Source organism: Gymnoscopelus microlampas, assembly GCF_963454915.1.
Source record: "Gymnoscopelus microlampas genome assembly, chromosome: 6".
NCBI classification, from domain to species: Eukaryota; Metazoa; Chordata; class Actinopteri; order Myctophiformes; family Myctophidae; genus Gymnoscopelus; species Gymnoscopelus microlampas.
Window position 1 is genome coordinate 5578703 of NC_139943.1, and position 22613 is coordinate 5601315.

Consider the following 22613-nt stretch of genomic DNA (forward strand, 5'->3'; position numbering starts at 1 on the left):
CTCCTTCCCCTACTAAAGTTGTTTTCATTCTGTTTTTGTAAAGCGACTTTGAGTACCTAGAAAAGCGCTCTATAAACAGGGCTGCACATAACTGGTGCGCAGGTGCGCATGCGCACCCAAAATAAATAATGCGCGGCACATCAGACGACGCGAGGCGCTTTTGCGTACCAACAGCTGGGACAGGAATTTCCAAGCTTTTATTTTTTAGCAAAACTAAAAAATAAAAGCCTAGAGATCGAGGCTAGGAATTTACTTCCTGAAGCAACACTCACACAATCACGCTAAAGCCCGCGTCGGCCCCATGTACAGCCATTATACGCAGGGGGAGGGGACACATGCTGCACGTGATTGTGTGAGTGTTGCCTCGCATCCTGACTGACACAGACACGCTGCGACTCGCAGCACGCTGCAGCAAAATGTGCCGTGAACGTCCCAATCTGGCGGATAAAAGCAGCGCAGCACAAGGCACCAAACGGTGTGAAGAAAAAAAAAATGGCGAAAAACGGCGGAATTTAGAAGCAGGGCGCTACAACATTTACATTTTTTTTCCGAGCACCCCCCCCAACGGACCTTTTATTGACCATTTATTTGGCACGCACCTAGTAACAACTCCAGATGCTCTTCTGAGGACTAGACCAAAAACGTTATATGCACCCCTGTCTATAAATAGTATTACATTACAGTCATTTAGCAGACGCTTTTATCCAAAGCGACTTACAATAAGTGTATTCAACATAGGTAGGGAACGAAAACTACTAATCACCAGAAGTTTTAAGTGCATTTCCTGCAAAAACAAGCAACCAAGAGTATACCTAGCGCTAAGGTAAAAGTGCAATATATCAGCTACCTACTTTCTTAAACAGATGAGACAAAAATGGCAAAATCAAATGAGCATGAGCTAAAACAAATAAATGTATCGACTAAACAAGATCCAATAAAACAATACAAAAATAAAACAAGAGTTCGTACAACTAGTTAACAACAAGTAGGCCAGGCAAAGAGGAAGGGTAGTGTTTCCTGAAGAGGTGGGTTTTCAGCCTGCGGCGAAAGATGGGCAGTGACTCTGCTGTCCTGACATCAGTGGGAAGTTCATTCCACCACTGTGGGGCCAGAACAGAAAAAAGTCGTGACCGTGTCGATCGACCAGAAGGACCGTTGAGTGGCGAAGGAATCAGTCGCCCCGAGGTGGCAGACCGGAGAGGTCGGGCAGGGGTGTGGGCATTGACCAAAACCCGGAGGTAAGAAGGAGCTGTTCCTTTCACTGCCCTATAGGCTAGCACCAGGGTTTTAAACTGAATGCGAGCTGCTACGGGGAGCCAGTGCAGAGAACGGAGAAGGATAGTTGTGTGGGAGAACTTGGGGCGGTTGAACACCAGACGAGCCGCAGCTTTCTGAACAAGCTCCAGAGGTCTGATGGCTGATGCCGGAGCACCAGCAAGGAGGGAGTTGCAGTAGTATGTATTTTATTATTATTATTAATGTGTCTTCCTCCACAGGGTCAGACTCCTCTAGACGTAGCAGATGAGAACCTGGTGGACACACTGGAGGAGCTGCAGAAGAAACAAAACGCCGTAAGTCTCTGACGATGATGATTACATCATCATAATGATGTCATCATGACCTCATCTATTTACTGGGAGATCTCAAACTTAGTTTGAACTTAATCTTTTTTCTTAATACCAGGACCACATTTTATGGGGGACATTTTGTTCTGTGGCCCCACACTCGATTTATAGTGCAGTTTCAACGTTGAAATAAAGCATAATATGATTTATTGATAGCCTTGAATAGGAATATGTGTTATAAAATATATTTAAAACGCGTTGTTTCCTGCTTTTGTAAGTTTAGATCCCGGGGGAGAGCGCCAAATGTATGTTTTGGGGAAAGTTTTGCCAGATTGACAATACTGTGTAAGCGTGCATGTGAATATACATGCAGTGTGATGGCTGACGTGCACACAGTGGTGGAAAAAGTACTCACGTTTTTTGCTTTTGTAAAAGTATCAATAGTGCATTATAGAAATACTCTGTTACAAGTAAAAGTCCGGAATTCAATATTTACTCGGGTAAAAGTACAAAAGCATTGGTATAAAAATGTGGTTAAAGTAGTACCAAAAGTAGAAAGTACTCATTATGCAGAATGTCCCATTTTTTTTTTTAATAGCAGATCTACAAGCTTACAATGAGCTTGTAGATCTGCTCTTTTCAAATGGCCGAAATGTATATAGGGCTGAAGTGTTTAATGTATGTTTTGCAATAATAATCAAAATCTACAAAGTAACTAGTAACTAAAGTTTTCAAATAATTGTAGTGGAGTAAAAAGTACAATATTTGACTCTGAGATGTAGTGGAGTAGAAGCAAAAGTACAGAAAATTTGAAATACTCCAGTAAAGTAAAAAAAAAAAGTACTTAATTACTAGAGAGTTAGTGTGTGACAGGGCTATCAACTTTCCTCAGAAATGATGTTCGAATATTGGTCTTAAAAATTGGCAGATATTTGAATATATTCAAATATTATTATTATTATAAAAAATATATATATTTTTCTTTTTCAAAACTTTTTTTTCCCACTTTTTTTTTGACAGAAACAATACAAAAAACAGTGTGTTGTGCTCGGATCCAATAAAACATATCTTTTGTTTGTTTTTATAACTTGATACAGTGTTTTTGTCTCCGCCAGGCCGAAGGCATGGCGAGAGAGTATGTTTCACCCTCCGTCCGTCCGTGTGTGTGTCCTTCTGTCTGTGAGCAGCTAATCTCCGGCACCGTTGGCACGGTCGCTCTGAAACTGTGCACACACACTCCCTGGATGCCAATTCAGAACCTCTGCCCCAATTTTTTCACATGGGCCTGTTATAGCGCCACCAGGAGGCCGATTTGTGCAAAACCTATTTTTTTTACATTACTCCTACAGATTTTATCCAAACGTCATGCAAATCGGTACACAGTATATCTATAGTCATGTGATCAACCCTGATCGGTCCGATTTCCCATATTCCATCCTCATTGCCTATGGTTGGCTTCCAAAGTTTGCAGGATTGGTCCGTTTTGAACAAAAAGCCTCAAACTATGCACGCAGCTTGCGATTTCCGTGAAATCTCACACGCACATTCCCACTAGGCCGAGGAAGAAATGGCACCCTTTTCACATTGGCCTGTTATAGCGCCACCAGCAGGTCTAATTTAGCAAAACACATTTTTGGAACAAAATGCCTCAAATCATGAATGCAGTGTCTGATTGCCGTGAAAGACCTAAGAATACATGGCACCCTTTTCACATTGGCCTATTATAGCGCCACCAGGAGGCCAGAATAACGTACCTGACCTGGCGGAGACCTGTGCTCCGAGGAGCACTTTTTCTAGTTTGTATTGTTCCTGTCAAATAAACATAACAAAATATACATATATATATTCGAATATTAATTTTCATATTCGAATATACATATTTTCCCCATATTCGAGGAATATTCGAATATTAATTCACTAGCCCTAGTGAGTGATGGTCTCCGTGTCTCTCTTCCAGTTACGCAGTGAGAGAGAGAAGCTGGCTCCTGTCATCGACACCAGCCCTCCTATCTCCATGGCACCTGTTCGTACGCGCAGGTCAGTGCACGTACACGTGCGTGTGTGAGGGTGTGTGTGTGTGTGTGTGTGTGTGGCAGTAGTTATCGTGCATGCGGGTGTGTGATGTGTGTTTTTTTTCACCACCGGTTTTACACTGCAGGTGTGAAACTGTATCTGAAACCACATCATGTTATTGTCGCTGTCAGATGGAAACCCTGTGTGTCCAAAACTATTACTTTTCAAGGAAAGGGGGGGGGGATAACCTGTGTTCCAATGGATCTAAAGTTATTATTTAGACACAAGCACTTCTTAAAGGACGACTTCACCGCTTTTCAACCCATCTTCATATAATAGGTCCTCACTTATACTCATGATAAAATGGTACAATTTTTTTCTACTTAGTCTGTGTCTCATAGGAGGACTGTGGACAGTCCAGAAACCTGTCTACCAGTGACATCATCGTTAGGCATGATTTTTTTTTGTCTCATAGGAGGGCTGTGGACAGTCCAGAAACCTGTCTACGAGTGACATCATCGTTAGGCATGATTTTTTTTTCCAACAAGATTTCACATTTTTTATTTAGATTTTTATAAACACGAGAACAATGGCTTATTTTATTGCATTGCAACTTTCCAGGAATAGAAAGCCTGCAGCTTCTATTAGCTTGGATTCCCCATTGATGATGTCACTGGTAGACAGGACTCTGAACTGTCCACATTCCCTCCTCTGAGACACAGACCGAATAGAAAACAATTGTACCATTTTATCATGAGTATTAGTGAGGACCTATTATATGAAGATAGGTTGAAAAGCGGTGAAGTCGTCCTTTAACACATTCAATCCGGGGACGCATCTGTGTCATTTTTAGATTTCTTTGGCTATTTAAAAAATTGCAGATATACTGTAGATCTACTATTTTTGAAAAATCGTGAAAATGTGTCCAAGTCTTTCAATATACTGTGTATTTTTTAAAGCGAACATTTGTAACTCAAATCTTTGCTTCTGGGGGGGGGGGGGGGGGGGTGGGGGGGGGGTCCCTGGAACTTAATATTTTACAAATGTTCGCTTTAAAAAAAAAAATATATATTTATGAGCTTGCAGATCGGCTATTTTTGAATAGCCAAAGAAATCTTAAAATGGCACAGATGCGTTCCCGAATTTAATGGGTTAAATACTTTTCATTGGTTCAATTTTATTTAAAAAAAAACTTAAAAAAAAAGAAGCATAAATAGCAGATCGACAAGCTCACAAGCCTGAGCTTGTCGATCGGCTATTTGTGCAACCTTTTTGTATGACACACTATAGTATGACACAGTAGGACACAGATATATGGAGGGGGAAAAAAATAGATAAATAAATATTGAGATACAAGGTTTCTACCCGACAACAACGATGTGATATTTTTGCTGAAGCATTTTATCCCTACAGTGTATTTATGATGTAAAGGTGTGTTATTGCACGATCACACGTCTACAGAATCACAAGTCATTGGCAGTAGCAAGACTTCTGCCACTGACTGAGGTGCTATGAGTGATATTCTTTGGTTAAAACAAATGTTGTTGTTGTTTTTCTGTTAAAAAGCTCTATATTGTTACAGTATAACCATTGCTATGGAGTGTTTGTTCAGTATCAGTGTTGTCACTGTGTCTCTCCAGTTCTATATTTAACCCATTAAGATCTGTATCATTTTAGATTTTTGCTCTAGCCATTATTTTCTACTTAAGCTATTAAGCTATTAAAAAATAGCAGATATACAAGCTATGTAGATATACAAGCAAAACATAGCATGTCTACGAGCTTGTAGACCTGCTACTTTTTGAAAAATGGTGCAAATCTTTGATTATATATATATATTCTTTTTTTTTTTTTAAATAGAAGATCTATGATCTTGTATATCTGCTACTTTTGAATAGCCGAAGAAATCTTAAAATGACACAGATGCGTTCCCGGTCTTAATGGGTTGAACAGAATTATTATTATTTTCAGGTCAGGATAACCAATTTCATCCAATGAGTGTTTATCCTGCATCCTGTATGAGTGCTCTCTCCTGATTGGATGAAATTGATATCCCAACACAAAAAAAAAACATGTAAAGGAGAGGCAAAAATGTGGAGAGGCTCCTGTTACTGAACAAACACTTATTATATAGCAATAATTACTACCACAATATAGAGCCTTTTAACACTTACGTTAACATGAACATATCACTCACAGCACCTTTTAAAAAGTTTAATCCTTGGCATAGCATTGCACAGCACCATGCCACCGTCCTCGTTAACCACTTTAAAACCTTTCAAGATTTTTTAAATTATTTTTTTATGTTAAAGTTAGCGGAAATAGCAGACCTGCAAGCTCACAACGTGTCGCCTCGCAACTAGGGATGGGGATCGTTAATTATGGATTATGAATTTGATTTCAATGACGTGACTCTCGTCTCTCGAGACACGATGTCGAGTCAAGGTCCCGCTAGAGTCGATGAGAGAATCGATAAGCCAAAACCGTATTGTCATACGACTGTCAATAACTTCGGAAATTCGATTCTCGACTGGACACGATGCACTTTTGAAATGCACAACAGCACTTTTACTACACTGTGCTGTATATTGCACCATGGCACTTTACATATACTGTATGTCAGAGGTCTTCAACGTTTTCAGGCCAAGGACCCCCTAGCTGAGAGAGAGATGAAGCAGGGACCCCCTACTCTATATTGTATAAAATTGTGTTTCAGATTACTTTTTTTTTTCACTTAGTCTGCTATTTTTTCCCTCTACACCTATAGCCTCTTTGCCAAAAATAGCCGATCTACAAGCTCTCAACGCCTCGCAGCGCGAGGCGTTGAGAGCTTGTAGATCTGCTATTTTCGGCTAATGTTCCCCTCAGAAATGTCCTATTCTTTATGCAGCGTATGTAAGTACGTTCTCGATCCCCATCCCTACCTACTGGTGATGCGTTGTGAGCTCGTACAGATCCGCCATTTCCGCTTCTGCGTCGTTAACGACTACGACTACAGAGGGCTATAAGTGGTTAATTGAATTGACACGCGCAGCACCGTTTGTCGCCGTCGCCGCCAATCGGCCCGCACCTGGAATGATGGCCCTCACTGACGAGCCGCTCGTTTTGCATGTTGCCACCTGTGTTGTTGCTCCGCCCCCCCCACCCCACCCCTCCCCTCCCCTGGCCCCGCCTCCTCCTCCTCCTCCCCCCTGGCCCTGGCCACGCCCCCCCTCCCCACCAGGACCTCAATCTCTCGTATGAGCAGCCGGGAGAAGATCTGCCTCCACGAGAGAGACAAGCACCCGCCTCCCCCCGCCCTGCAGAGCACCCCCGCCGAGGAGGACGAGGAGGAAGGTGGACAGCAGCACCCCCAGGTGAGGCACCCAGGTGTCTGGTCTGCTTGGTCTGTGTGACTCATTGCTGGGCTGTGGACGGTTCAGAAACCGCTAGCCTACCAGTGACATCGTCGGTGAAAACAATAAGAGAAGCTCGGCTCTCCTGGCCACATTCTAAATTAATCCATTAACTCACTGAGTGCCATTCACGTGTTTCACGTGTTTTACCGCTATGGTGCAACGTGCCAATCACGTGTTTCTCACGTTTTTGAAAAAAATGTTCAGAACCCCAAGATATCATTATCTGAAGATTTGCAGCTCTATCCACTCTTTGTTTAACTTATAACTGAAAAAGGCTGTATCTCGCTTCCTAAGCACTTTTTTTTTACTTTGAAAAAAAAAATAATAATAAAAAATCGCACAAAAATCGCAAAACATATATACAAAAAAAAGAAGAGACGATTTGGCTATCATCTCTGTCTGTCGGAAACCTCATTATGTTCAAAACTGTTACTTTTCAGGAGTCAAATTCTAAAATGGCAAAAGTAGCAGATCTACAAGCTCAAAACGCGTCGCTTCGCGCCGCGTTTTGAGCTTGTAGATCTGCTACTTTTGATGCTTTTGTGTGACGCTGTATGATTTACAAAAAAACACAAAAAGTTAAAATACGGAGATGAGAGGTTTCTGCCCGACAACAACGAAATACCTTGTTTTTGTCTAACATTACGTGAAAGATTGGTAAACTGTGGTTAACATGCAGAGTTACTTGATACGTTGTTAGCTTATAGATCTGTTCTTTTTGTCACGTGACACCTTCGCTCAAGTCTTTCTTGGGGCATCGATGGCACACTGGTTTAAGAGTCTCATTATTGCTCTGTATGATTTTTATAGTCCTGGAAATGGGGTGAAATACTTAAGGTTTTGAAAATGCATTGTTAAAAATGTGTGGGAACCTTGTACACTAGTGTACAGTACTGAAGAACACTCATAAATGGTGCATTTATAAAGCGCCTTTATCCAAAGCGCTTTACATAGTGTGCATTACATTCACACATTCACACACCGATGGCGGAGGAAACCATGCAAGGCACCAACCTGCTCATCGGGAGCAGTTAGGGGTTCAGCGTCTTGCACAAGGACACTTCTACACTAACTCTGGGGGAGCCCGGGATCGAACTGGCAACCTTGCGGTTGCCATCCGGCCACTCTAGAAGAACAAAGAATAATCTGTCTACTTGCACCAAAAGATAGTAGGAAGTGAAGTAGGCTTTCTAACTGCTATGGTTGACGCCTACACCCTGCCCGACCACTTCGGTCTGCCACCTCGGGGCAACTGATTGCCTCGTCACTCAAGGGTCCTTCTGGTTGATCGACACGGTCACGACTCTTTTCTGTTCTGGCCCCACAGTGGTGGAATGAACTTCCCACTGAAGTCAGGACAGCAGAGTCACTGGCCATCTTTCGCCGCAGGCTGAAAACCCACCTCTTCAGGAAACACTACCCTTCCTCTTTGCCTGGCCTACTTGTTGTTAACTAGTTGTACGAACTCTTGTTTTAGTTTTGTATTGTTTTATTGGATCTTGTTTAGTCGATACACTTATTTGTTTGAGCTCGTGCTCATTTGATATTGCTATTTTGTCTCATCTGTTTAAGAAAGTAGGTAGCTGATATATTGCACTTTTAGCTTAGCGCTAGGTATACTCTTGGTTGCTTGTTTTTTGCAGGAAATGCACTTAAGACTTCTGGTGATTAGTAGTTTTCGTTCCCTACCTATGTTGAATACACTTATTGTAAGTCGCTTTGGATAAAAGCGTCTGCTAAATGACTGTAATGTAATGTAATGTAACTGTCCATAGCCCACCAATGAGACACAGGGGGAGCCTAAAAGACAAAGAGAAATGTATGTTTTTACCAACATGTTCCATTGTTCAATTCCAGAAACACAATTAAATTATGAACCCATTTAGACCTGAGGCCGATTCTAAAAAGAACATCTGAAAAAACTAAAAACATTATTCAAAAAACTGTATATAGCAACAACTACACACAGGTGTTCCCGCCTTGAAAGGTATAATAATAACGAATAGGTGTTCCAGGTCTGAATGGGTTAATAACAATTATTTGTACGACGATTAATCGTTGACTAAAACGTCATGATCGTTACGTTCTCAGAGCCAGGCCCCACCCCCTCAGGCCAAGGCGTCCAGCAGCTCCAGCTCCGAAGAGGAGAGCGAGTCCGAGAGCGATGCTGAGTCAGGTATGTCAACGCTATCGCCCCCTTTCTGCTGAGTCAGGTATGACAACGATATCGCCCCCTTGCTGCTGAGTCAGGTATGACAACGCTATCGCCCCCTTTTTGCTGAGTCAGGTATGACAGACTCCATGTTTAACTGTATCGCTTTAATTCTACGAAGTAGCCAATTGTAGCCAATTCTTTTTTAGCCACTTTTTTCTCCCTAATTTAGTCGTTATGCCAATTAATTCCCCCCACACACATGTCTGTGTTGTCACTGCCGTTGTATCCTACTCACTCACCTGCCAGTGAGGAGCCCCCACCGGGAGGACGTAGGGCCTTCGTCCTACTCCTCCCGCCCCAACACTCCTCGCTGACAGGCTCCGCCCCCAATCCATAGGAGTAGGTGCAAAGACCGATATCACCCTCCTCCTCCTCCCCGCACGGCTTCCCTCCCCCGAACACGGGCCAATAGTGTTTGCCCGTGTTCGGGCAAACACCCGACAAAGCCGGATGCACCACGGTGGATTGGAACCCACGACCTCCGTGGTGGTGGGCAGGGACTTTACCACTAAGACATAAGACATTGTTTTGACCCACAGCAGTTGCAGCTCTCCTTCAACAGTTTCATTGTATGTTATTTCCCCGAATTACCGTAAGGCAGTATTGCTGTTTTCAGCATTACAATATGGTGGCTGCCTCGTGGGTAAATGTATGGGGGAGGGGAAACTACCTTCTCCAACGTAAACGCACCAGCATGGATGATGGCTGTCAGAGTGTTCACTGGAGCAGACTTATCATTTGATTGATTGATTGATTGAATACTTTATTAGACAGAATTGTAAACACCACAGAAGCACAGTTAAACACGTGGGCTAAAAGGATAACATGAACACGTCGTGGGGACTTGTTTCCATTGTTCCCTATGTGTTACCCATAATGCATTTTCAATTGTTGTCGTTGCAGAGAAAGCCAAAAACCGGGAAATCATCAACAACTTGAACAACAAGCGCAACAACACGACCACATCGCTCCTGTCTACCTCCATGTCCACCAGCACCACAGCAAACACGCTGAAAAAGGTAACGTGTAGACAGGAAACTGGTTTAAAACATAGCATATAGACAGGAAACTGGTTTAAAACATAGCATATAGACAGGAAACAGGTTTAAAACATAACATATAGACAGGAAACAGGTTTAAAACATAGCATATAGACAGGAAACTGGTTTAAAACATAGCATATAGACAGGAAACTGGTTTAAAACATAGCATATAGACAGGAAACTGGTTTAAAACATAACATAGACAGGAAACTGGTTTAAAATGTAACAGAAAAACAGATAGCATTTGGATTAGCTGAGGTCTGTACCATAATAGACACAAACCGATTGATGATGTAATGACCAGTAGGTCATGTGACACTGATTGATTGGTGATGACCTGTATATCATGTGTCATCTGCTAAAAAATACTCATCCAGATAACGTGGCGTGTGTGTAGTGTACTTGTATTACTATATACTTGTGAGGGTCAAGTGTCCTCAAACGTATAGTAGGATCTGAGAAATGTTCCTTTGTCCACACAAGAGAAAAGTTTTTTTAAATGGTTAAAAAATATATATCTAGAGGTTAGATTTTGAGAATAGGGTTAGATTTAGTATACTTACCGAAAATAGCTGATCTACATGCTCGTAATTCGTCCCCGTGCCAAATGTTGGTGCGCTGTACCCACGGGCAACTAAGGATAATTCAGGCATTATGGTTTGGGTCTAGCCCTGAAACATGACGGTCATATCATGACAGTCATGGCACAACCTGGTTTTGGCACTTTCTCCATTTACAACCCGTACATATACATAAACGTTCACATTTCAAATATAAAGTGCCGACCCCACGCCCATGGATGTAATAAGTTGAAACGCTCAGGTATAAGTACCCGTATCTTCCGTATTGTTCAATAAAAAGCATTTTAATCCGATCGGTGGCCATTTTCTAAAAATGTCCTTCATATATATACTTTCAACTAGGTGACCCTATTCGGTGTATTGCACTCTGATACATTATAACTCTATGAGAAAATGGCCACCGATCGGATTAAAATGCTTTTCATTCAACAATACGGAAGATACGGGTACTTAGACCCGAGCTTTTCAACTTGTTACATCCATGGGCGTGGGGTCGGCACTTTATATTTGAAATGTGAACGTTTATGCAGATGTACGGGTTGCAAATGGAGAAAGTGCCAAAACCAGGTAAAAGTTGTGCCAGACGAGCGTCATGTGAACCATGGCTAGGTATGAGTCCAAAATGGCTAATTGTGTTCTTACATTTTTGATGTCCTCACAACTAAAGTAATACAAACTTGTGTGTGTGTGTGTGGGTGGGTCAGGAACCAGCCAAGCCTTCGGTCCCAGAGGCCCCGGGTTCGTGGCGTACGTCGCTGCGCAAGGCGGGCAGCTCAGTGACCCTGGGGTCGGCGGGGGGCTCTGACTCCAGCCAGGACCCCATCAGACCGGCAGACGGTCTGGGTCTGGGGATGACCCGCTCTGCCTCCAGCCCAAGGCTCAGCTCCGAGGCCGCAGACACCACCAAGGTAAAAAAAAAAACACCACAGCAAACATGCACCGTTACAGCTCAGCTGTCAGGGAGGTGGATAAACGGATAGTGTGCCAACCATAGATACAGAAACCTAGATCGGGGGTCTTCAGCAGGGGGTCCAGTACCCCTAGGTTTTTTTTTTTTTTTTTTACATGAACCACTTGAACCCCATTCCTAATGTGAAGAAAACTTAAGCCAAAAATTGCAGATCTACAAGCTCACAACGCCTCGCGCTGCGAGGCGTTGTGAGCTTGTAGATCGGCTATTTTCGGCAAAGACGTTTGGTATTGAAATCGATGAAAATACACTTTTATACAGTATGTAGTGGGGGGTCCCTGCTCCATCTCTCTCTCAGCAAGGGGGTCCTTGGCCCGAAAAACGTTCAAGGCCCCTGACCTAGATACCTCATTGGCCGCTCCAGTTCAATGGAGCGACCTGTGTCCGCGGTCGCCATATTCGGGAAGGCACGCCTGCCACTCAAAGTGACCACGGGCCAATCACATTGCGCCTTTTTCCCGGGACTTGTCAGAATCTAGTTGTATAAAAAAATATATCCTGTTATATTTTTAGACAACTAGATTCTGCCAAGTCCCGGAAAAGACGCGCTGTGATTGGCCAGTAGTCACTTTGATGGGCAGTTTACCTTCCCTAAAACGGTCGCCCACAGATACAGACGCCCCAGTGTCAGAGGAGGTGTCTAGCCGTCTACCTTTTATGGTGCCAACCATAGCACAACGGTTCAATTCATGCTGGACAACCGCCTTAATAGGCTAATGAATCTTAAAAGCGACATGTTATGAGGAAATGTTAATAAAAGCTATTCATTTGTTGAGATTATAATTATATATTTTTAGTTTTTTGTTAAGGTGCCATATAGATCAATATTGTATGCAAAGGAGACAGGACATGCTTGTCAGAGTGGGTGGTCCCCAGTTCAAATATGATTATTTTGGGGTATGATTATTTTGGGGGGTCCCCAGTTCAAATATGATTATTTTGGGGTATGATTATTTTGGGGGGTCCCCAGTTCAAATATGATTATTTTGGGGTATGATTATTTTGGGGGGTCCCCATTTCAAATATGATTATTTTGGGGTATGATTATTTTGGCGGGTCCCCAGTTCAAATATGATTATTTTGGGGGGTCCCCAGTTCAAATATGATTATTTTGGGGTATAATTATTTTGGCGGGTCCCCAGTTCAAATATGATTATTTTGGGGTATGATTATTTTGGGGGGTCCCCAGTTCAAATATGATTATTTGGGGGGGTCACGGCCTGAAAAGGTTAAGAACCACATACACCACTTAATCCATTTTACTGCATCTGGCAAAATCATGCTCCGCAACTGGGGCAGCTGCATTTAAAGAACCCGGATTAATCCATCAATCTTTTACCACTTTACTGGATGATTTCTCTAATAAGCCAACTAGCCAGTGGTGCATAGTAACTAGTACATTTACTCAAGTACTGTACTTAAGTAAAATGTTGAGGTATTTTTATTTCACTATTCAATACTCTTTTTCTTTCAGATGAAAGAAGAGATTCTAAGCTTTATTTTGAGATATTCCATGTGTTCATAGTCCTAGCACAAAATGTTCTGTGTGTCCTCAAAGATTTTTATGACTAAACGTGTTTATTTTACTAAATCGCTTATATCTCTGAATCTAAGAAAAAAATGTCATTTTTTGGTGAAAGCAAGCTGTATTCAACTACCTCTAGCTAAAGAACAGAACATGCTAGAAACTCTTTTTCTTTCAGATGAAAGAAGAGATTCTAAGCTTTATTTTGAGATATTCTATGTGTTCATAGTCATAGCACAAAATGTCCTGTGTGTCCTCAAATATTAGTCAGAATGGTCAAAATCCCTGGCACTGAGGGAACCTTTTCTGAAAAACCCCTCTGGCAGGGAATGTGTTAAGTATGATGCGAACCGATCGCGTGTGTGCGTGTGTGAGAATGAGAGAGGGAGACGGACAGAGAGAGAGAGGATAGAGTCTGGAGGTGGTGAAGGTGATGGAGGTTAAATACCTGGGGTCAACTATCCAAAGTAATGTGGGGAGTGGAAAGTGAGGGAAGTGTCAGGAGTGATCTGTGACAGAAGGGAACCAGAGAGACGGTAGACAGAGAGCAGCCATGCTGTACGGCTTGGTAACGGCGGCACTGACCAAAAGACAGGAGGCGGAGCCTGACGTGGCAGAATTGAGGACGCTTAACAGTACGTTTTAACAGCGGGCGAGTCTCCGGACGATCGCCGGGCGACATCGTCCAAAAGATAAATAAAATCCATCTTTTCAGATCAACATCGTCCCCCCGCCCACTTCGCCTCATCGCCAGTAGTTGCCGGCTCTCATAGACATATAATGCACTTCCGGAAAATACTATCCTGAAGGAATGATTACATTAGAGGATCAGCCCAGGTTAGAGGGTTTTGATGAACCCATTCAGTCCGGGAAAGCCTCTGTGGCATTTTTAGATGTCTTTGGGCTATTCAAAAAATAGCAGATACAAGCTTGTAGATCTGCTATTTGTTTTGGAAAATCGTGATAATTTGTGCAAATCCTGGACCTTACACAAATAAAAGCCTGAAGCTGGACTGGAAAGACGCGACTGGTGTTTTTAATGCCTCCAAGTATAGACTAGGGTCAGATTTACTGATATCCTGACTTATTTTGATAAGTCAAACCGGATCCCGAATCAGCAGCCATGGGGAACCATTTAGTAAATTCACACACTTGTGTGATATGGTGAAATGAATGATCGTACATTTGGGCATTTTTTGAATCATTTATTTATTTATTTAACTTTCAAAAAAACTGTTGGTGATTGTATCGTCTACTCAGGCTTTTGTCAGCCCCCCAGACAGTTTTTAAGTTGCTTGATTCAATATTTAGATATTAGATATTCATTTTATCAGACACGCCCCCTTCCTATACAAACCCATTGTAACTTCAAACTCCATTTTTAACATGTTAGATTCATCAAAAACACCCGTCCTTGGTTCACCCGTCTCATACCGCCCCCCCTAATACGCGAGGGGGGCGTGTTTTTTCAATTACTTTTAATATTTTTTTTGAAAAATGAAAAAAATAAAATACAATAAAAAGATAAAATAAAAGAAATGAAAAAAAATCTCGGAAAAACACGGCCCCCTCACGCATTAGGAGGGCAGGGTGAGTCACCAGAACCAAGGACGGGTGTTTTTGATGAATCTAACATGGTTAAAATGGAGTTTGAAGTTACAATGGGTTTGTATAGGAAGGGGGCGTGTCTGATAAAATGAAAATCAAATATCTAAATACTGAATCGAGCAACTTAAAAACTGTCCGGGGGGCTGACAAAGGCTTGAGTAGATGATAAAATCACCAAAAGTTTTTCTGAAAGTGAAATATCCCTTTAATCGTACATCGTACAGAGGGTAAGATTATCGTACAAATACGGTAAATAGCGTACATCTGTCAACACTGGGAAGGCCAGGATGGTTCATGGATGTGGTGAGAGAGGACAACATGCAGGTGGCTGCAAGGAGTCACAGAGGAAGACGCTTAAAAAAACGATGGAAACAGATGATCCTCTGTGGGCGACCTCTTCCTCTGATTAGCTGAGAGAAGAAGACAAACCAAATAAACAATGCTGCTGTTTTCAATGGAATGGCTCCTGAAGGAATACAGTGATGATGGGGCTCAGCTCACATGAAGCAATATGTTCATAATAATGCCTGAGTTTCTACAATACAGAGTAGTTGTATATACGGGCCAACACATCATGTGCCTACCAACGTGTGTGTGTGTGTGTGTGTGTGTGTGTGTGTGTGTGTGTGTGTGTGTGTGTGTGTGTGTGTGTGTGTGTGTGTGTGTGTGTGTGTGTGTGTGTGTGTGTGTGTGTGTGTGTGTGTGTGTGTGTGTGTGTGTGTGTGCGTGCGTGCGTGCGTGCGTGCGTGCGTGCGGTAAATGGTGCATTTATATAGCGCTTTTATCCGAAGCGCTTTACATTGATTGTGCCATTAACCCATTCACACACACATTCATACACCGATGGCGGAGGAAGCCATGCAAGGTACCAAGGTACCCCTAACTGCTCATCGGGAGCAGTTAGGGGTTCAGCGTCTTGCTCAAGGACACTTCAACACTAACTCTGGGGGAGCGCCCCAGCCCGGGATCAAACTGGGAACTTTGCTGTTTCCAGTTCACTCTACCAGGCCACTCTACCCCTGAGCCACTGCCGCCCTGTGCGTGCGCGTGTATTACTATACTTGTGAGGACCAAACGTCCCCACAAGTATAGTAGAATATGAGAAATAGACGTTGTGAGGACCATTTTCTTGGTCCTCCCAAGATAAATTGTTATTCTATGGTTGAAAAAAGATTTTTAGAGATACGTTTACTATTAGAAAAAGATTCAGGTTGGGGTTAGGTTCAGGAGTAGACCTTTAGAGCAGGGGTCTTCAACGTTTTCAGGCCAAGGACCCCCTAGCTGAGAGAGAGATGAAGCAGGGACCCCCTACTCTATATTGTATAAAATTGTGTTTCAATTGTGTTTTGTTTTTTTACTTAGTCTGCTCTTTTTCCCCTCTACACCTATAGCCTCTTTGCCAAAAAGAGGCTATAGGTGCCGATCTACAAGCTCACAACCGATCTACAAGCTCACAACGCCTCGCTGCGCGAGGCGTTGTGTGCTTGTAGATCTGCTTTTCCGGCTAATGTTCCCCTCAGAATAGGGATGCTAGGGTTCAAGTGGTTAATGTAAAAAAACTAAATCCTATCACACAAAGATTTGGCGGACCCCCTATAGTAGCTCTGAGGACCCCCTGTTGAAGACCCCTGCTTTAGAGGTTAGGTTTAGGGGATTTGGGTTAGATTTCCCCCTATTTTATACTGTCAAACACCGGAAAATACCCCTGAGCCACTGCCACTTGTAGATCTGCTATTTTCCGGATTTAGGCTTGCGGTTAAAAAACGTCCCAAACAGAATCATAAATCAATCATAAAATCGGCTTCCTAAAATGTTGACGTCCTCACAAGTATAGTAATACAAACGTGTGTGTGTGCGTGCGTGTGTTACACACCCTGGGGGGGTGATGTTTGAAGTGGCCTTTTCCCCCTGGCTGACGTAATAACCCACTCTTAGCAGAAGCTCACAGACATACCGTAGCATCCAGCACTGTGTCCTAATCATTCACACAGTCTTCTGTTTAGTGTAGCTCCACTCTCACTGGAGTACTGTGTTTATGTTGGGGGGGAGAGAGGGGGGGGGGGCAGCACTTGACTGTGTTACCCCCCCCCCCCCCCCCCCCATTACAGTTACAACTACAGACTCCAGCCGTAACCTGAAGACTCACCTCTTCAGAGTCACACTCAAGACCTTGACCTAGTTATGACCACCGTACAGACAGACAGACCTAGTTATGACGACCATACAGACAGACAGACAGACAGACCTAGTTATGACGACCATACAGACAGACAGACAGACGTAGTTATGACGACCATACAGACAGACAGACAGACAGACCTAGTTATGACGACCATACAGACAGACAGACAGACAGACCTAGTTATGACGACCATACAGACAGACAGACAGACAGACGGACAGACAGACCTAGTTATGACGACCGTACAGACATTATAGCAACATGCGTTTTTTTCAAATAACTGTTAGGATTTAGAAGACATTTGTTGAATGAAAAAAAAAAAAAAAAGATTACAGATCTACAAGTTCACAGAGCGGTACTCGGTGCCACGCTATTTGCTTCTAGATCTGCTATTTTTCAAAAGGACTTTGAGGATGATGCTAGTAGAAAAGTCACTCACCCCTGACGTCAGTCCTTTAAAGGGAAAGTGGAGCAATGGCACACAACGCTCGGAACATCTGGTCACTGTAGTGTGTGTGTGTGTGTGTGTGTGTGTGTGTGTGTGTGTGTGTGTGTGCGTGTGTGTGTGTGTGTGTGTGTGTGTGTGCGTGCGCGCGCGCGCATTCTACATCGATGATGTCACTGGTAGGCAGGTTTCTGAGAATAGCCGATCTACAAGACCACAACACGCTGCGTCCACACGACGCGTTGTTGTGATTTTGTAGGTCGTCTATTCTTGGCTATGATATAAAATCCTAAAACGTGACGGTTGTTGGTTTGAATCCCAGGAGCCCAGGCTGGCGCGCGTGCCCCCCACCCCCACACGCAGGCTGTTCAGTATTCCAGATACCAGCACTTCGGCAGACAGCGCCTCCAACAGGTGAGATCACGCATCATGCATCATGCATCATGCATCATGGCATGCTGCAATGTAAAAAAAAAAACAAGTGCGTCTTTACCAGTGGTGGAAAGTAACTAGAGTACATTTACTCCAAGTATTGTACTTAACTCTTAAACTACCACAGTTTCTCTAGAACAGTCTGTAGCCTCTGCCAGTGTTTTCTAAGCCTGTACTTAGAAAAAATGTTATTTTTTTGTCAGTTTTCTTTTTTATAACATTGAAGTGAATGGAGCAGCAACTTTTGGAAAATGTTATCTCCTGGTTCTTTGTGACAAACGGAAAAACGGAAAAACCCCAAAAAATATTTTAGCCTTTTTTTTTGTAAAAAAAACCTTTTTGTTGCCAAAAACCTTTATAAACGTTTGTAGCAACCACTAATGTAATAACGGCTCATAATGTAATAAGGGCTCATAATGTAATAAAAAAATAATAATAACAGCTCATAATGTAATAATCAGCTCATAATGTAATAAAAAAAACGAGCGCATAACGTAATAACGGATTTTTCAATAATGTAATAATGTAATAATTTGTTACATTAACAACCTCCACATAGGAGGCTCATAATGTAATATAACCTCATAATGTAATAATGTTTCATATTTTGGGTAAGTATCATGGTAGTAAATCAGTATCATGGTCAGTATCATGGTCAGTACCATGGTCAGTATCATGGTCAGTATCATGGTCACCATGATACTGACCATGATATTGATATGATACTGACCATAATTAACCATGATACTGGCCATGGACATCATTATCATGGTCAGTATCATGGTCAGTATCATGGTCGGTACCATGGTCAGTACCATGGTCAGTATCATTATCATGGTCAGTATCATGGTCAGTACCATGGTCAGTATCAAGGTCAGTACCATGGTCAGTACCATGGTCAGTATCAAGGTCAGTACCATGGTCAGTATCAAAGTCAGTACCATGGTCAGTATCAAGGTCAGTACCATGGTCAGTATCAAGGTCAGTACCATGGTCAGTATCATGGTCAGTATCATGGTCGGTATCATGACCAGTATCATGGTTAATTATGGTCAGTACCATGGTCAGTATCATGGTCGGTATCATGACCAGTATCATGGTTAATTATGGTCAGTACCATGGTCAGTATCAGTACCATGTTCAGTACCATGGTCAGTATCATGGCCAGTATCATGGTTAATTATGGTCAGTACCATGGTCAGTACCATGGTCAGTATCATGGCCAGTATCATGGTTAATCATGGTCAGTACCATGGTCAGTATCAGTACCATGGTCAGTATCATGGTCAGTATCATGGTCAGTATCATGGTCAGTACCATGGTCAGTATCATGGTCAGTATCATGGTCAGTATCATGGTCAGTATCATGGTCAGTATCATGGTCGGTATCATGACCAGTATCATGGCCAGTATCATGGTTAATTATGGTCAGTACCATGGTCAGTATCAGTATCATGGTCAGTACCATGGTCAGTATCAGTATCATGGTCAGTATCATGGTCCGTACCATGGTCAGTATCAGTACCATGGTCAGTACCATGGTCAGTATCAGTATCATGGTCTGTATCATGGTCAGTACCATGGTCAGTATCATGGTCAGTATCATGGTCAGTACCATGGTCAGTTTCATGGTCACCATGATACTAGACTGAAAGAACGAGCCCAATCGATGGTCTTGAAGGGCGGAGCCAAACCCAGGCGCTGGATTCCAGCGCCTGGGTTTGGAGCACTCTGATTGGTTAGGAGATAACAAGGTCCTAAGACCAGCGTTCCTGCAAGGTTCTCCCAGGCTTTTTTTCTTTTGAAACAAAAAAAAGGCATGGGTTTCCGAGGCTACCATGATACTGACCATGATATTGATATGATACTGACCATAATTAACCATGATACTGGCCATGATAGTGGCCATGATACCGACCATGATACTGACCATGATTCTGACATTAAACTGACCATGATACTGACCATGATACTGACCATGATACTGACCATGAAACTGACATTCTAAAGACCATGATACGTACATGATACTGACATTATACCGACCATGATACTGACCATCATACTTGCCAGGAAACAACAATTTGAGCCGTTATTGTCTCCGCCAGGCCGAAAGGCATGGCGAGAGAGTATGTTTTACCCCTGTCCGTCCGTCCGTGTGTCCGCGTGTCCGTCCGTCCGTCCGTCCGTGTGTCTGTCTGTGAACAGCTAATCTCTGGCACCGTTAGCCCGGCCGCTGCGAAACTGTGCACACACACTCCCTGGATGCCAAAGCCGAACCTCTGTCCTAAAATGTTCAGATTGTGCTGTTATAGCGCCACCAGGAGGCCGATTTGTGCAAAACACATTTTTGGATATCACTCCTTTTGTCCAAACCTCACGTAAATCGGTACACAGTATCTATATAGTCATGCGATCAACACGGATCTCCCCGATTTTTTATATTCTATCCTGATTGGCTAAGATTGGCTTCCAAAGTTTGCAGGATTGGTTTGTTTTGAACAAAATGCCTTAAATCATCAACGCAGCGTGTGATTGCCGTGAAATTTTGCGCACACCTTCCCACTAGGCAGAGGAAGAAATGCCACCCTTTTCACATTGGCCTGTTATAGCGCTACCAGGAGGCCACAATAACCTACCTGACCTGGTGGAGACCTGTGCTCCGAGGAGCACTTTTTTTAAGTTACATTATGCAGTGTTATTACATTATGAGTGGCTACGCAAGGTTCTTAATTTAACACATTATTACATTATGGGCTCATGATTTTATTACATTATGAGCTGATTATTACATTATGAGCTTTTATTACATTTAGTTTATTATATTATGAGCTTTTATTACATTTAGTTTATTACATTATGAGCTTTTATTACATTTAGTTTATTACATTATGAGCTTTTATTACATTTAGTTTATTACATTATGAGCTTTTATTACGTTTAGTTTATTACATTATGAGCTTTTATTACGTTTAGTTTATTACATTATGAGCTTTTATTACATTTAGTTTATTACATTATGAGCTTTTATTACATTTAGTTTATTACATTATGAGCTTTTATTACATTTAGTTTATTACATTATGAGCCGTTATTACATCAACTCATAATGTAATAACGGCTCAACTCAAAATGAATAACGGCTCATAATGTAATACATTTACAGTAATAAAAGCTCATAATGTAATAATTAGCTCATAATGTAATAAAAACAACAATTTGAGCCGTTATTACATTATGCACTGTTATAACATAATGAGGGGCTACGCAAGGTTCTTAATGTATCACATTAGTACATTTTTTATTACATTATGAGCTGATTATTACATTATGAGCTTTTATTACATTTAGTTTATTACATTATGAGCTGATTATTACATTATGAGCTTTTATTACATTATGAGCTTTTATTACATTATTGCTACAGCAACTCATAATTTAATAACTGCTCATAATGTAATACATTTACAGTAAATAAAAGCTCATAATGTAATAAACTAAATGTAATAAAAGCTCATAATGTAATAAACTAAATGTAATAAAAGCTCATAATGTAATAAACTAAACGTAATAAAAGCTCATAATGTAATAAACTAAATGTAATAAAAGCTCATAATGTAATAAACTAAATGTAATAAAAGCTCATATTGTAATAAACTAAATGTAATAAAAGCTTATAATGTAATAAACTAAATGTAATAAAAGCTCATAATGTAATAAAAGCTCATAATGTAATAAACTAAATGTAATAATAAGCTCATAATGTAATAAAAATATATTATTATATTAAGAACTTTTATTACATTATGAGCCTCCTAAAAGCTCATAATGTAATAATCAGCTCATAATGTAATAAAAATATATTATTACATTATGAACTTTTATTACATTATGAGCCTCCTAAAAGCTCATAATGTAATAATCAGCTCATAATGTAATAAAAATATATTATTACATTATGAACTTTTATTACATTATGAGCCTCCTATGTGGAGGTTGTTAATGTAACAAATTATTACATTATTACATTATTGAAAAATCCGTTATTACGTTAAGCGCTCGTTTTTTTATTACATTATGAGCTGATTATTACATTATGAGTTTTTATTACATTTTTTTTATTACATTATGAGCCCTTATTACATTATGAGCCGTTATTACATTAGTGGTTGCTACAACGTTTTTGCCAAAAAATGAGTTAAAAGGCTAGTAACTAAAGACGACCATACAGTCTCATGCAAAGGTTAAATCTAGCATGTTATGTAGACAGATGCCAGGTTCATTTGTTGACCTGGCATCCTATAGTTTCTATAGTTTCAATGTACAGATTATTTTTTTTTTATGTATAAATTGTTTAGACCAGGGGTCTTCAACAGGGGGTCCGGGACCCCTAGGGGGTCCTCAGAGATACTGCAGGGGGGGCCGCCAAATCTTTATGTGATATAGGGATTTTTTTTTTTTTTTACATTAACCACTTGAACCCTCGCTTCCCTATTCTGGGGGGGACATTAGCCGACAATAGCCGATCTACAAGCCCATCTACTTAGATCGTCTATCTTCGGCAAAGAGGTTTGGAAGGGTAAAAAAAGAGCAGTTCAAGTACTGTACTTGGTACTGTAAGTATATTTTGATGTCA

At 41.5% G+C, this 22613-nt stretch overlaps 1 protein-coding gene across 1 annotated transcript in view; it reads left to right on the forward strand.

Annotated features, from left to right (window-relative positions):
* LOC311047554 (protein phosphatase 1 regulatory subunit 12A) overlaps positions 1–22613 on the forward strand; it is a 65719-nt gene that overhangs the window by 24205 nt on the left and 18901 nt on the right. The window contains exons 6-12 of the mRNA XM_084060294.1: positions 1497–1571; positions 3523–3602; positions 6802–6934; positions 9068–9152; positions 10095–10210; positions 11520–11723; positions 17868–17959. Of these exons, the coding sequence (XP_083916420.1) occupies positions 1497–1571; positions 3523–3602; positions 6802–6934; positions 9068–9152; positions 10095–10210; positions 11520–11723; positions 17868–17959 (785 nt within the window). The remainder of the gene's footprint in view (positions 1–1496; positions 1572–3522; positions 3603–6801; positions 6935–9067; positions 9153–10094; positions 10211–11519; positions 11724–17867; positions 17960–22613) is intronic.